Here is a 16,148-nt window from a genome sequence, read left to right as displayed (position 1 = left end):
ATAGTGCGAAGAGGTCACCAACTTTCTGCAGAGTCAATCGCTACAGACCTCCAAACTTCATGTGGTCTTCAGATTAGCTCAAGAACAGTGTGCAGAGAGCTTCATGGAATGGGTTTCCATGGCCGAGCAGCTGCATCCAAGCCATACATCACCAAGTGCAATGCAAAGCGTCGGATGCAGTGGTGTAAAGCACGCCGCCACTGGACTCTAGAGCAGTGGAGACGCGTTCTCTGGAGTGACGAATCGCGCTTCTCCATCTGGCAATCTGATGGACGAGTCTGGGTTTGGCGGTTGCCAGGAGAACGGTACTTGTCTGACTGCACTGTGCCAAGTGTAAAGTTTGGTGGAGGGGGGATTATGGTGTGGGGTTGTTTTTCAGGAGCTGGGCTTGGCCCCTTAGTTCCAGTGAAAGGAACTCTGAATGCTTCAGCATACCAAGACATTTTGGACAATTCCATGCTCCCAACTTTGTGGGAACAGTTTGGAGCTGGCCCCTTCCTCTTCCAACATGACTGTGCACCAGTGACCAAAGCAAGGTCCATAAAGACATGGATGACAGAGTCTGGTGTGGAGGAACTTGACTGACCTGCACAGAGTCCTGACCTCAACCCAATAGAACACCTTTGGGATGAATTAGAGCGGAGACTGAGAGCCAGGCCTTCTCGTCCAACATCAGTGTGTGACCTCACAAATGCGCTTCTGGAAGAATGGTCAAAAATTCCCATAAACACACTCCTAAACCTTGTGGACAGCCTTCCCAGAAGAGTTGAAGCTGTTATAGCTGCAAAGGGTGGACCGACGTCATATTGAACCCTATGGATTAGGAATGGGATGTCACTTATGTTCATATGTGAGTCAAGGCAGGTGAGCGAATACTTTTGGCAATATAGTGTGTATGTGTGTGTGTATATATATATATATATATATATATATATATATATATATATATATATATATATATATATATAATATATTTCATCCGACCAATATGTTCGTTATATGCCGATGTAAAAAGCAGGTACTTGTACCTTAAAACAATTCAGACTAGATCAACTGTGTATGCTTTCTTTCTTTTTTCTTAAATTAATTAATTAATTTTTTTGTTGTATTGATTTAATGGTAACATTATCACCTTTTTTCCTAGACTCCTGTCCAATCCTGAAGAAATTACTCTTGAATTCATTTCTCTTGTTCTTGAAAGCTAAACAAATTGTAAATAAAATCATAATGGCTTCATGAAAAGGTGCATTCTGAGCTCTGGGTTGCCAATCACTCTCAAACCCCTCGTCCAGTTTGTAGTCAGGTCAAAACTGTTTCTGGAAAGCCAGTTGGAGAACAGAGCTGATCAGGGCAGAAGAACCTCCCAGATGATGCTGTAGACATCACGTCCTCCATCCACGGAGCTGTAGGAGGGCGAACTCGAGCTTCCGCGCTGTTTTGTTTTACATTTACCCACAGCATAAAGAAGCATCGAAGCTGGAAATGTAAAGTAAATAGAAACTGAGGCCTTTGTGTGTTAATTGAAGCGCAGCCTTTTCTGGTTTTTGTTTGTTTTATTAGTGCGATTAAAGTGTTACAATCTGTAGCAACGTCTTAATTCTGCTCTGGTAACTATAGAGGACTAGAATTTAACAGTCGCTCAGCCTCGTATTCATACATCTCTGTTTTAGAGAGCGACATTCTGGTGAAAGCGTAGTCGCTCAGTAGATTAAAGGCGGGTTAAGCTGCAACGGCCCTTCACAAGAGCGTCCTCTTAATGAAATTAAGCCGTTTAACGTAATTCAGAAAGTAAATTACAGACCAGAGCTGTAGATTCACTACAGGTTCACAACAATGTATGGAATTTAATTCCGGTTATTGCCTCTCTGGAGCAGCCGTCTTCGTTTATTTATTTTTTAATTCTTTTTTTCCTTCTCGTTACAGTCAGAACGCATAATTGGCGGCTCGCGGGCCGCACCAATCAGCCTTACGTTTGTTCTTTTAAGCTAGTGTTTCACGACTCGGGCCTCCAGCCTGCTTTTATTGTTCCTCTCTGGCCATTTAATTCCCCTCGGTGCGCCGTCTGCACTGGCTCACTCCTCTCAACACTAATAACAATTGTGCACCTTCAGTGAGCAAGCGTTCCTTCAGCTTAGGCACGCTGCTTAATTAGCCCACACACACACACACACACACACGCTACATATTGATCAGCTCATATGAAATTGTGATAAGCGCTCACTTTTTATCTGTCTGCGTTCAGTTCCAAATACATACAGCACGCTGTCGTTAAGGGATTAAACCACTATAATTTTTATTTATTTTTTTTTATCTTTTCTCCGACGCCATTTGTCGACCCAGAAAGCAGCTGAGCGTCACGAGCCATAACAGCGAGAAGTCCCTTGTCTCAGGATCATGCATAAAATATAGAAAATAAAATACGCCCGCTTTAACGGGTGCACCTCAAGTGGGTCGGATCTCCGCTTGCCACGTTCCCCTCTGTGTGTGTGTGTGTGTGTGTGTGTGTGTGTGTGTGTGTGTGTGGCTGCTAAGCATTTTAGAGGAATCAGAGCAGACCGACCAAATCGGGAAAGAGCTCCTCTCCGCTTGGGCAGGTCATGGAGAAAAAAATAGACCTGATGGCACAGGGACTTGACCTGCGAGTAATTAACATCCACATTGATTTCCTCTTTTTTCCCCCCAGAGTGACCTCTGTCACTGCACCTTCCAAACACACACTCACATGCCCATATTTCAAGTCCACACACACACAGAACCCATATTTCACTCCAGCACACACTCCCCCAATATTTCAGCAACATGGCCAGCCTCAAATCCCCAGCTCTCCAAAGACAACACCAGGCGAGGCAGCGGAAGACTAATTAGCCGTAGTACGGAGCTGACCATGTGAACCGTCCGTATGTTTTATTCACTGAATTTATTTATACAGCAAAGTCTCTTCCATCCGTCTTCCCGTGTTTGGTCAGCGACTTTATTATTCTGACAGAAAGTCTTCATGTCGTCACGTGCCTCGGTCTTGTGTCTCTGCGCCGCTCGGGCTGTTCCCGTGACCCGGGCTACGTCCGAGACGATACTGCAGAAACCTATCGTATCATGATACTTGTATTTTATTTTATTGTGTTCGTTTATTTAACGTTCAATTTATATAAACGCACACGTCTTTAATTCCTTGTCATTGTTATAGTGACAGAACGTTCCCAGGGAAATGTACTGCTGATTGAAATAAAACAACTCCTCTGAAAGTTTTTCTATAAGGAGATGTTTATTTAACGTTGATGTAAGGAGTCTCCAGTGTCAGAGGTTCAGCTGAGAGGAGGAGTAGAATGACACGCTGCGTATAGTTTTAACTTTGAGGCGATCCAAATTGTATGACGTGACTAAAACCAGAAAAAAGGTATGAGGCGTCTTTTTTTAAATAAATTGCTGTGGTGTAAGAGGAATAAAACATCACGCTGCTTTTACTGGAAAATAATAAACACTAAGGTATGTGCAGTAACTCCACTTCATCAATAACACCGTGATTATTTTCCATGTCATCGTAACACGTGAACGATTTATTCCTTAATTAGCATATAAGAAAGGGGCACAATTTTTTTTTCCTGTATTAAATAGAATTATTAATCTGCACAAATATGTCCTTCCTCTGGTTTATCTGTTTTTACAGAAAAATGATGTATGTCTGTGATCTTTCAGGATAACGATCCGTGTTACACTTCATGTAGGTTTCGTGGAGATCACATGGCCGTCTCAGAGACCTCCGTTCATCAGCAGAGAGCGCGACCGTGTCAGGGTCCCAGTCAAAGTTTTGATTAAAACCCAGTTATGGAAACGAGACCTAAGCGAACGCAATTATCTTAATTATATTTCATCAAATTATCTCCTATTACTTCCACGAATGCTGTGAATTTTCCTTCCTTGTGTCTGCTCTGTGATTTGATGTCTGCTGATCGCGGCAACTCCGCTGTTATCGAGAACAGACAATAAAGAAGCTCTTTGTGTGTGTGTGTGTGTGTGTGATGGTTATTACAGGTCACAGGGCTGACATTAAGGCCACGGATACTGGAGAGCGTCACAGAGCAGTCAGCTCACAGCAGTCAGCTGTGGTAAGTAATAAACTCTGCTGTAGCGATGCTGTAAAGTCCTGCGTGAAGAATAAAACACCCTGCGCTGCGCTGCTGTCGGAAACTAATCAGCGACCCGGGCGTGTCAGGAAGCCGAGTTACTGTTAACATTGTTCCCTCTCGTGAAAACAGCATACCAGGAATGACTTTTTTTTTTTTTTTTTTTTTTGTATTTTTACTTTTATTTTATTTTATTTTATTTTATTTTATTTTATTTTTTGTTGAATGCTTTTTATCCATTTGTTGTTGCTTTTATTGTTGTGGAAAGCAGATTAGTTCCTGTTCTCACGTTATAGTAACGATAAACTCATTCTCTCTCTGTCTCTCTCTCACTCTAGCCCCCTCACTTTCTCTGTCTTTATAGCGGCTATAAAGAGTCGTTCCCTCACCAGCCTCTTTTTGTCTCTCTTAAGTTAATAAAACTAAAAGCTCATCATATTAGCATGAAACCTCAGAAAGCTCTCTCTCCTCGACACTTTGAGTTACCTCTGAAGTGCTTGGACTGGAGACTCCTTTCCTTAAACATCTCCTCATAAGCCAAACTACACCACTCGCGCACACACACACACACACACACACACACACTTACACTCCTGGAACTATCGCCGTTCTTACACACTCACACACTTCCGACCAATCAGAATCAAGAATCTGACAGACCATGTTTTGTGTGTGTGTGTGTGATAGTACAACACCACACCGCAGTGTCGCTCAATTTAAATAATAAAATAAGAGTTTTGAACAGCAGTGAAAAAGTTTGGAGGTTTAAATCCATCGTGCAACACCGCAGTAACAGGAGCAGCGTTCCCCGTCATGCAACTTCCTGCAAACTGGAGCTTCGACGCATGAAAAAGTAAACATTTAATATATTTGTGCGTTAGTTCACTAATATCTCTTTTTATATTTAGCTCACAGATAGTGAAATTCCTCCGTCTTCTCATTTGTGCCAACTTCTCACAACTTCTCCTCGTTCACCTTTAGGTATCATTAACCATTATTTCGCAGAGGAAACTTTTCCCAACTTCACCTGAGCCACAACACTGTGCAATACAAGGACCCCCCCCCCCACCCCCCCCACACACACACACACACAACCGACCCTGGGGGACAGACGAGCGTTTTCTAAAGAGTCAAGTGTTTGTCTGTCTGCCTGTCTGTCTATCTATCTGTCTGTCTGTCTGTCTATCTGTCTGTCTCTCTGTCTGTCTGTTTACAACCCCCCCCACCAACCCCGGGGGACAGACGAGCATCTTCAAAAGAGTAAAGGTGTTGTACCGCGAGGCTGCTATGCGTGAACCCGAGCGCGAGTCTGCGTATCCCGGGCTTTACCTTCACCCAGCCGGCTCCCAGGCAGGAAGAGCCTCGACGCCTTCAAACATCCGGAAATAAATAAAAAAATAATAATAGGAATAATAACCGTGGCATCAAATCATGTAAATATGAAATGTAGGCAGCATCCCTGCCACCAGCGTCAACATTAAAAGGAACAGATTGAAATGATCCCCGGCGGTGCTTTCGCGGCGGTGCTTTCGCGGCGGTGCTTTCGCGGCGGTGGGTGATGGAATTTCACTGTTTTTTTTTTCTTTCTCTTTTTTTTCCTCCCCCTATTTGTTTTGTTTATCTACAGAGTTATTTATATATTTACGATAGCTCGAGTAAGTCAAAATAATGATTTATTGATGTCAGGTTCAGTTAAGCTACTCGTCAATGATGTCACCGTTTTATTTTATATATTATATATATATATCTCCAGCAGAGATTATGCATTTATGCAAATTAGCAGCTGGCACACTTTTTTTTTTTTTTTTTGTATATCATTATCACTCCATGTTGTGCTGTAATGGGAAAATAATCAGTTACAGGGTGGAGTGATGGAGCCGGGGTTACTGTTACAGCCCTGAAGTTTGATTTATTTCCATTTGTTTTGCTTTCTCGTACTTTTTCTTCATTTATTCTCACTTAACAGGATCCTTCCTGTTCTCACTGACGTTACAGCAGCTGTAAACAGTCCATCCCTCACCAAACAAACACACAAACACACACACTCCTGTCCTTACACATAAAACTTCCAGTGACTGATCTATCTATCTATCTATCTATCTATCTATCTATCTATCTATCTATCTATCTATCTATCTATCTATCTATCTATCTATCTATCTATCTATCTATCTCTGTCTGTCTGTCTGTCTGTCTGTCTCTCTATCTCTCTATCTCTCTATCTATCTCTGTCTGTCTGTCTGTCTGTCTGTCTGTCTATCTATCTATCTATCTATCTATCTATCTATCTATCTATCTATCTCTCTATCTCTCTATCTATCTCTCTATCTATCTATCGTAATGGAGAATTAATCAACACATTCTGACCACTCAGAGTCCAGACCTGGTCAGCACTGTGGTGTAATAATCATAGTGATGATAATAAAAGTAGGTTCTCTGGACGCTGGACAGAGCAGACTAATTGAAATTCCACAGGAGATGATGTGAAGGGAATTAATCTTTGTTTTATTTCAGTAACTTTTGGAGCATCGCTGCGTGTGAAAGTGAGAAATTTCGCTTTCAGTAACGGACGCTTTGTGGGCGGACACAAGGGTTTTTTCTAATTTCTATTGACTTTTGCAGGTTCTGGCCTTCTGTTATTAGGGATGCAAACAGATCAATACAGTACAGTGTGGCTAAAGTGCAGCCATGAGGAGCCTCTCTCTCACTTTTTCTGTCTCTTTCTCTCTCTCTCTCTCTCTCTCTCTCTCTCTCTCTCTCTCTCTCTCTGTCTCTCTCTCTCTCTTTTCTATCTCTCATTTGCTCTCTCTCTCTTCCTCACCCCCTCTCTCCCTTACTCTCACCCCCCCTTTCTTCTCTCTCTCTCTGTGTTATTCTCTGTCTCTCTCACTCTTTCTTTCTTTCTTTCTTTCTTTCTTTCTTTCTCACTCTGGTGCTGTCTCTCTCTCACTCTGGCACTGTCTATCTCTTTCTCTCTCTCTCGTTTGCTCTCTCTCTCTCTCTGTGTTATTCTCTGTCTCACTCACTCTGTTGCTCTTTCTTTCTTTCTTTCTTTCTTTCTCACTCTGGCGCTGTCTCTCTCTCTCTCACTCTGGCACTGTCTATCTCTCGTTCTCTCTCTCTCTCTCAGCAGCTGTTTTTTGCTCGTTAGTCACACGAGTCCGAGCGCAGCATCAGCGTCAGTGTGAATGCAGTTATTCAGAATCCGATGCAAAATAACATTCGCTTCAGAATAAATCATTTGTGTCTGATTTGATCTCAGACCTGATCCACAAAACACAGATCAATGAAAGGCTTATAAAAAGTTTGAAAAAGTGCTTTTATTTAAAAAGTTTATATTTAAACCATTGATTAAAGTGTTCTATTTAATTAATTTGTTAACCTTATTTATTTATCTATCTAGAATACTTTGTCAATCTAATTAATTGAATAATTAACCAACTTGTTTCCCTACTTTTTAATTTTTATTTATTTATTTATTTATTTATTTATTTATTTATTTATGAATGACATACTCACATACTCAAAATAATTCTATTTTTAATATTAACTTATGCTACAAAACTTAGAATCACGATTATTTGTTTATTTGTATTTATAATCTATACATTTATTTATATATGTATAATTTATTTTTTTAATACTTATTTTATTTTAAATTTTTCACATATACTCAGTGCTGATGAAATAACATATTTATGGATGTATTTGATAATATAATAACAATGATATAAAAGAATAATTATCTCTTGCCACAAAGTTTTAGAATTCTGAAGCTTTATTTGTGTGTTTATTTATTTAAACCTGACTCTGATGGATCACTGTAACGCTATTCGTTTGTTTAACTCCGCCCCCGTGGTCACATCTGGTTCATGTTTTCTAGCCCCAGGCATCTCTCTCTGTTTTCTCTCTCACTCTCTGCTTTCTCTCTTCCTCATTCTCCCTCTCTCTCTACCCCCTCTCTCTCTTCCTCACTCTCTTTCTCCCTCTCTCTCTTTCTCTCTCTCTCTCCCTCATTACCCCCTCCTCTCTCCCTCCTCTCTCTCTCTGTGTCTCTCTCTGTCTCTCTCTCTGTCTCTCTCTCTGTCTCTCTCTCTGTCTGTCTCTCTGTCTGTCTCTCTCTCTCTCTCTCTCTCTCTCTCTCTGGGGTCGTTTTCCGTGTGCCAGGCCTGGCCGTTCTTACACTGTGATCAAAAGCAACAGATCCTTTTGCTGTGCTGCTGAGCAATTCCCCCACCCCTGAACACACACACACACACACACACACACACACACACACACGTACACATATCGCTTATCGAGTGCTTCCCAGCTGGAAAGTTTTGACGTGTGTTGGATGGTTGGAGCGGCAGAGCAGCTGTCAGGCTCGTTCAGCAGCAGTCGGTGCGATGGCGCTGTGCCAGCTCGTACCATCTGTGCTCCTGACATTTCCTTCTAATTAACACGAGGGTTAATTGTTGTGGCAGGCTGCGACGTCGTGTCTGACATTACCCCAGGGAGACGCGCACAAGTGGCAGAGCGGCGAGGTGGCGCGATGCGGCGGCGCGGTTAATGCCACACGCTTAACAGTTGCCGATTGGTTACGTTGTCGCTGGGGGTTGGGGGTGTGTCTTTTTTTTTTTTTTTTTGCTTCCTTTTGATGAATTATGCCAAGCTGCTGTAATGATGTAGAAAGAATTGGGTTTGGGGAGGTGCGGCCCTCTGCCCGGGGGCAACTCGTAAGGGGAATGATTTGCATGTTATTACTGCATATTCATAACTAATTGTGTTAGGCTTCGCTAATAGAGCAGAATGACAGTATGAAGAATCGCGAACGCGTTTTCACGGCTAGCCAAGCACACCGACGCCTTTTTATTTATTTATTTATTTATTTTTTCCCCTTCCGTGCGTCTCGTTTCCTTCAACGCACGACGCTGAGCCAGCGATCATTAAGACACTTAGCTGCTAAATATAACAGATTGTACCATCTGTCAGGGAGACGCCGTGTGATTTATTAACTGCTCTAATTTTATCTTGGAGTACGGACGCCATTTTTTAATGACAATTAGCGTGAATGACCGAGACGTTGTGCTTCAACAACATGTTAAGCGCTAACGTGTAATTGTGTTGTGTTGTGTAACACGTGGAACAATTACCAGTAATCGTCATGCATTTATTTGTTTGAGCTACTTCTTTGTTTGTTTAAATAAAAACAAGAGGATGTCTGTCTGTCTATCTATCTCTCTCTCTCTCTCTGTCTGTCTGTCTATCTATCTCTCTATCTCTCTCTCTCTCTCTGTCTGTCTGTCTGTCTATCTATACTCACCTCTATCTATCTCTCTGTCTGTCTGTCTGTCTGTCTGTCTGTATATTGTGTGAAAGGTTGTTGTTAGTGTGTGAGTGGAGAAGTGTGAGATGTGATCAGTGTGGAGAAGTGGAACAGTGGAGTGTTGGGGGTTTGTAGCTGTGATGTGATGTGATCGATGTGAGCATATGCGTGTCATGATGAATGATTAATTGCGTATCGTGTTGGCATCAGAGGTGGCGTGACCGCTGACGTGCTGACATCTCTCTCTCTTTCTCTCTCTCTCTCTCACACACACACACACACACACACACACACACACACGGTGTACAGATGCGTTTTGCAGTGCGCCTCCCTCTCGGCCCCTCGGCTCCTCTGACTGCCTGTCAGGGCAGAACGCCTTCACAGCACATAGTCCTAAGTACAGACAGTGGGCTTTTTTTTTTGTTACTCCAGCATGGGACAATCGGCTCCTTGCCCTTTTTCCCCTGCCTCTTATTCCTTTTCCTATCTTTGCTTCTACCCCTGTATCTGTTCCCTACTCACTCCTGACTCCCTACTTACTCCCTTCTCTTATCCCTTACTCCCTTCTCCTACATCCTTACTATCTTCTCCTACCCATTTACCCCCTTCTCCTACCCCTTTACTCCCTGTCCATCCTGCTCAAGTCAGAGTCATGAACCGTTTTTGTACCCAGCATGCAACAGTCTTCCATATCCTGTTGTTGTTGTTTTTTTTATTTAAGTGGTGATTCAGAAAACCGTTTTTTTCAGAGCTTTTACACGAACGTAGCAGATTCCCTTGCCCCTGATGAAGCCCTGAAACAGATCACTGGCTGTCATTTCAAAGAATATTAAAAAGAACGCCTCGCCCCTACAAACTTTCCTCTCTGTCGAAATCCTCCAGACTCGCGTCTGCTCGGAGCAACACCTCGAATCCTAAATCCTCATCCATTCCTTTCTTTATTTCTGATGAGTACCGTGCTTCTTCCTCCGCATCGTCCCTCAGCGTTTTCTCCTCCTCATCACGTGTCTGACGGCGCAGGACGAGAGCCAGAGAGGGGGACAAAGATTTTTTTTATGTGTTTATTTTATAAAGTGGGATTTACATATTCAAATAAAAGTGTGGATTAGTGTGGATTTGTTTTAGAAATATATATATATATATATATTTATATTTTTTGTAGGCGAGTGTTTAGACAGGCGTTTTTATGGGCTATGACTGGTGACGCGCGCTGCTTGACAGCTGTCGCTAACAGCTCTGCAGATCTCGTCAGGAAGTCGGGTCGTCTGCCTGCTCTGTCAGAGAAGTTTAGGAGAGACTCCAGAGCCGCGTGCTCCTCAGAACCTCGGCAGGAGGCGAGGAACACGGGCTCGGCGGGTTCCTCAACCTTCAACTAGCGATCCGTCGCTTCATTTTTCTCTCTCTCTGGCTGCCCGGCCCCGCAGGATCAGCTGTCCAACACCTGCCAAAAAACCTGCAAACCTCGCTGTTTATCGCCGCTGATGAGCTCCACGGCGCTTTCTGTTTCACTGCTTCAGACTGCAGGAGGAACTGCAGAGTTCCAGAGAAACATCAACTCGTGAACAATACATCATCATACACGTCCTTGAGGGCCGGGCGATACGACAGAAAACTTTACATCATGATGCTTTTCCACAGTAAACACCCTTCATCACAGTAATTCAGTCTGATCATTATTATTAGGAAATAATAATTATATGTGTTATAGGTATTAAAATATCATTGCTGCTAATGCCAGAATATGTAAAAAAGAAATCAAAACATTTCACAATTATTAAAAAATCAGCCCAACAAATCAGTAGCTTCCAAGTAGTCTGAATTAAAAATAAAAAAATTAATAATTTGAGAGAATTAAAAGGGGAAAAATTATTTAAATAAATAATATATTATATTTAAATAATCACTTTATTCAGAAATACATTTTTTTCCAATAAAAAAGGTGCTTTCAATAAATCAATAATTTAGCCCTGAAAACAAAGTGCGGAAAAAAACTGTTTATTAATTAATATTTGTGATTTTAAATATTTATTTAACCCCCCCCCAAAAAAATTTATAAGCTACATAAATAAATAAAATGATGAAATATAAAAATATTTAATCATCTAGAAAATTAAGTGAATAGTGTTAACATTTATTATAATTATAAAAAAAGAAATAAATGTGTAATTTAACCCTGAAAAGAATAATTTTTTTACATGTTTAAAGCTTTAGCACTGAAAATTATTTTGTAGGTCATTATCAGAAAAATCAGTTCTGAAAAATTAACAGTTAAAATATTACTTAAATAACGTTTAAAGATTTTTAGTATTTACATTAAAGCATTTTAAATTTTATTATTTTTTAAAATTTTATTTTTTATTCTACTGAAAATAAATGGAAAAAAATAAAGAAAAAAAATTGAGATAAGAGATTGTGTAATAAATAAAAAAATGATGTAATATTTTAGTGTCTATAATGTTTCTTGTGAACCGAGATTAAAATGTAATTATAAATAATTAAGATGATTTAATTAATAATTAAATTATTATAAAGTTATCAAACAATTTAATTTGTTAAATAATTAATTGTTATAAATAAGAAAAATCAAAAATGTTTGTGTAGCGCCTCGAGTGTGTAATTGATCCGCTCGTCAGTGTTATATAATCACGTCCTCCAGCCTTCCCGCCGCATCAGCCGCGCATTTCTCAGCGTGTGGCGTGTTTACTGCGTGTCACAGCCCTTCTTCCAGGTGTGTGACACGGTGTATGACACAGTGACAGTAATGATGCAGGATGGAGGGAAGAGATTCGGAGAACCCGCACAGAATTAACCCGACAGTGCTACAGAACCCTCCAGACTCTGCCTCGTAATTGTGGCTCTCAGCAGGAGGATCTGAGGAGAAGAGAGAGAGAGAGAGAGAAGCATCCAGAGCACACAGTGCAGCTTCATTAAGACCTTCTCATTAGAGGCACGTCACCTCCTGGAACCGCAAAAAAGACGTGAAAGGTGTCATTACGCATCAAATAAAACCACATCTGGAACAGTTTCACTCTTTCACAGACCAGATAATGGCTTCTGATTTCTTCTCTTATTTTTGTTGTCATTTTTTCTTTTTTCTTTTCTTTTTTTTTGGGCATATTCCTGTCATCCGAGTCCACCGCTTCATCAGTTTACAATTTATTTTAATTTAAATTAATATTATTATTGTTATTATTATTGTTGTTGTTGTTATTATTATCATTATTATTATTATTATTCACTGAACAGCATTAACGAGCAAATAATCATGTCTTTATCAAGCATTTGATGTGTATGATATAAAAAAAAGGAACAAAAAGTATACACAAAAATATATATATTTAATTCATGCTAATCTTGTCAGAACATGAAATTTTATTTGGGGAATTTTTAAAAGACAAAAATATCACAAAGCTTGGAGACCTTTCTATGATCTGAATATATGACAATATGACAAAAAGGGTTACAGAAAAATCTGTCAAAATCTGCAAAAATAAATAAATTAATAAATTTTGCAAATGTAAAAAATTGAGAAAACAAAATTTTTGATGCACTTCTTTTTAATTTTGTAATTATTAAAAAATAGTGTATGTAATTTATCACAATATCAATAATGTCCTATCTCCCAGCTCCGTCTTTAACATCCCCTAAAACTGCTTTAAAAAAATTTATTTAAATTTCTCTCATTTCTTAAAGCAAAGAAAAAAAAGATTTGTTGTCTGAAAGTGTTGATGATTTTCCATTTAAAGCATGTCCCAATGTTTTTATTGTTCTCAAAAAATACAGCACATTTATTAACAAGCGATGAGTTCGTTTTATCCTTTTATAGTTACTTTTAATGTTAAGTGATCTGCTGTGAGTGAAAGAAATAAACAGAAACACTACACTGTTTATCTATCTATCTATCTATCTATCTATCTATCTATCTATCTATCTATCTATCTATCTATCTTAACGAGTGATGTGTTCATTTTATCCGTTTCTAGTTATTTTTAATGTTGAGTTCCTCTTCTCAGCTTTAAACACTCGTTTCTTCGCCAGCGTCTCTTTATTCTCTCTCGAAGTTACTAAGAGGACAAAAAGCAGGTTGTCACCCGAGAAACAAAGAGACACGACGTCGAAAAGCTGCACCGGAGAACGTGTCCCTGTTGCTATAGAAGCGTATTCATATAAACCTGTTTGAATTTTTTTAATAGTAAATTAATCAACCCTGACTGACCAATCAGAATCCAGAATTCATCACTGTTGTGTAGAGGATTGGGTTCATTCACCAGTAACTTTAACTAACTAGGAGTATCGGTTGATCATCTAAAAGAAAACCGTGTTAATGATTCAGAAAGTTTCGTCCGATCAGCTTGGAGAATTTGGAATATAGAATTGTACAGAGTAATGAACGTGAATGTCTCTGTGTTCTTAAACCTCCCACTCCGGAGTGTGTGTGTGTGTGTGTGTGTGTGTGTGTTTATCCGAGTGTTTTGACTCCTGCAGGTGGTGTTTAATATTCTCCCTGGCCTTTTCCCTCACAGGCAGAAGCCAGGTGACCTTATGAAGGCTCAGGTGGAGGATCTGCAGAATCAGCTGAAGACCAAAACCAGGATTATTCAACGTCTGGAAGAGGAAATGAAGACGCTTTTGTCCCACAGAGTCCCAGAGAAGAATGAGGTAGAAGAGCCACAGGCTGTTCTCTCTCTCTCTCTCTCTCTCTCTCTCTCTCGTTCTTGCCCCCCCCCTTTCTCTCTGTCTGTATCTTGTCCTCCCTCAATCTCTCACCTTGTTTCTCTCTCTCTCTCTCTCTCTCTCTCTCTCTCTCTCTCTCTGTATCTCATCTTCTCTCTCTCCTCGTCTCTCTCTTTCAGTCTCTCTCTTTGTCTCTCTCTCTCCCTCCCTCTCCTTCTCTCTTTTTGTCTCACTCTCTGTCTCTCTCTCTCACTCTCTCCTTCTCTGTCTCTCTCTTTCCCTCACTCTCTGTCTCTCTCTCTCTCTCTCTCTCTCTCTCACTCTCTCCTTCTCTGTCTCTCTCTTTCCCTCTCTCTCTCTCTCTCTCTCTCTCTCTCTGTAGCAGCAGTGGAGGCGATACTGCTTGCTGCGTTGTTCCCTGAGTTGTGCATGTGTTCTGTATTACACAACGCTCTCTGCATGTGATGAATCTCGAACATCTCGTGCCCTGGAGCTTCCAACTGGTGTTTGGAGCCTAAGCAATTTTTTTTTTTTTTTTACTGCTTCCCACACCTCCTTATGAAGTGTCACCAAATTAAACCCCGCTCCTGTTTTATCGTCTGCGGTGCGAGTGTTCACAAATCGACAGTGGCTTTAAAACCGCACATAAACTCTGTTTCTGTTACTCTTTTCCCACGACGTCGCAACCTGTCCATACCAAACATCATGTGGTTTTTGTTTTTCTTTTACATTTATGAACTCTGTGTGTGTGTGTGTGTGTGTGTGTGTGTTGCAGGGCAAGAAGGTTGCAGAAGCTCTGGAGGAGGTGTGTAAAGTGGAGGTGTGTAAGCCGAGCGTGGTGCAAAAGCGAACACACACCGAGGTTAGTAGTTTTTTTTCCTTCCTTTTTTCTAGCTTTCTTATATAAAAATATTACACCCACTCTGATCTGCTGTGAGTGAAAGAAATAAACAGAAACAGTACTCTATCTATCTATCTATCTATCTGTCTGTCTGTCTGTCTGTCTGTCTATCTATCTATCTAAATGTATAAACGAGCGACGAGTTCGTTTTATCCGTTTCTAGTTATTTTTAATGTTCTCAGCTTCTTCTCAGCTATAAACACTTGTTCATCCGCAAGAAACGTATTCATATAAACCTGTTTGAATTTTTTTTAATAGTAAATTAATCAACCCTGACTGACCAATCAGAATCCAGAATTCATCAGCGTTGTGGAGTGAACTAACTTTAACCAATAAGAAGACTTCTTTATAAACGTGAAGGGAGGAGACTGAAACTCCGCCTTCATCACATTAATAAGCGCTAAAAACTGTTCTACAACTGATTATTTAATTGATTTTTTGGACTATTTATTAGAGTTATAGAGCTTTTTTGTCTTATTATGTTATTAACTTTCTAATCGTTTTTAAAAATAAAGCTAGTTATTCCAGGAGCTCGGTATAATGAATACACTGCGTGACCTCTGACCTCGCTGAGAGATCCCAGGGATGAATGTATGTGTATGGATATATATCGGTGATTAGATCCGATCGTGTCGTGCTACGAGACGAGGAAGAAACCTCGAAGACAGCTGATTATAAATCATTACAGTGGAGAGAAATAAATCAAAGACAAGCAACACCGAGTGTGCTGAAAGAATAACGAGTGTTCCATGTGGTCTAACAGTGAATTAGCAGGAATATAGCGGGAATACTGGGAATACTGGGGATGTTGCCTTTCCAAAGCATGTAGGAAGAAACTCCAGCAGGAAAATATTATCCATATTATCTTTTATAATTAATCATTTTATGTTTATTATATATTTTATTATTTTCAAACTTTTTTAATTGATTTCTAGTTTAATTAACACTTTCCAAAGCTACCCAGAATGCCCTGCTGTAAGTGGTACAGTGGGATTTAACCTTTGTCTAATCTCTAGCTAGAGAGAACGATGCAGCGGTGCTTTAATCTGTGTTCTCTGATCGTTTTCTCATCTGCACGCTCTGCTCAAACCTAGCAACAAATTTCTCAGCGATCAGTGACTAGCCGACTCGAGCGTCCTCTGTA

At 40.3% G+C, this 16,148-nt stretch overlaps 1 protein-coding gene across 4 annotated transcripts in view; it reads left to right on the top strand.

Moving 5' to 3' along the window:
* LOC131344345 (trichohyalin-like) overlaps positions 1–16,148 on the top strand; it is a 128,710-nt gene that overhangs the window by 10,220 nt on the left and 102,342 nt on the right. For all 4 annotated transcript variants that reach the window (XM_058376578.1, XM_058376576.1, XM_058376577.1 and 1 more), the window contains exons 4-6: positions 4,030–4,103; positions 13,953–14,088; positions 14,879–14,965. In XM_058376578.1, the coding sequence (XP_058232561.1) occupies positions 4,030–4,103; positions 13,953–14,088; positions 14,879–14,965 (297 nt within the window). The remainder of the gene's footprint in view (positions 1–4,029; positions 4,104–13,952; positions 14,089–14,878; positions 14,966–16,148) is intronic.

The sequence above is a fragment of the Hemibagrus wyckioides genome, linkage group LG23 (assembly GCF_019097595.1).
Source record: "Hemibagrus wyckioides isolate EC202008001 linkage group LG23, SWU_Hwy_1.0, whole genome shotgun sequence".
Lineage (NCBI taxonomy): Eukaryota > Metazoa > Chordata > Actinopteri > Siluriformes > Bagridae > Hemibagrus > Hemibagrus wyckioides.
The sequence above is the reverse complement of the archived record's forward strand: the minus strand, read 5'-3'. Positions and strand labels throughout refer to the sequence as shown.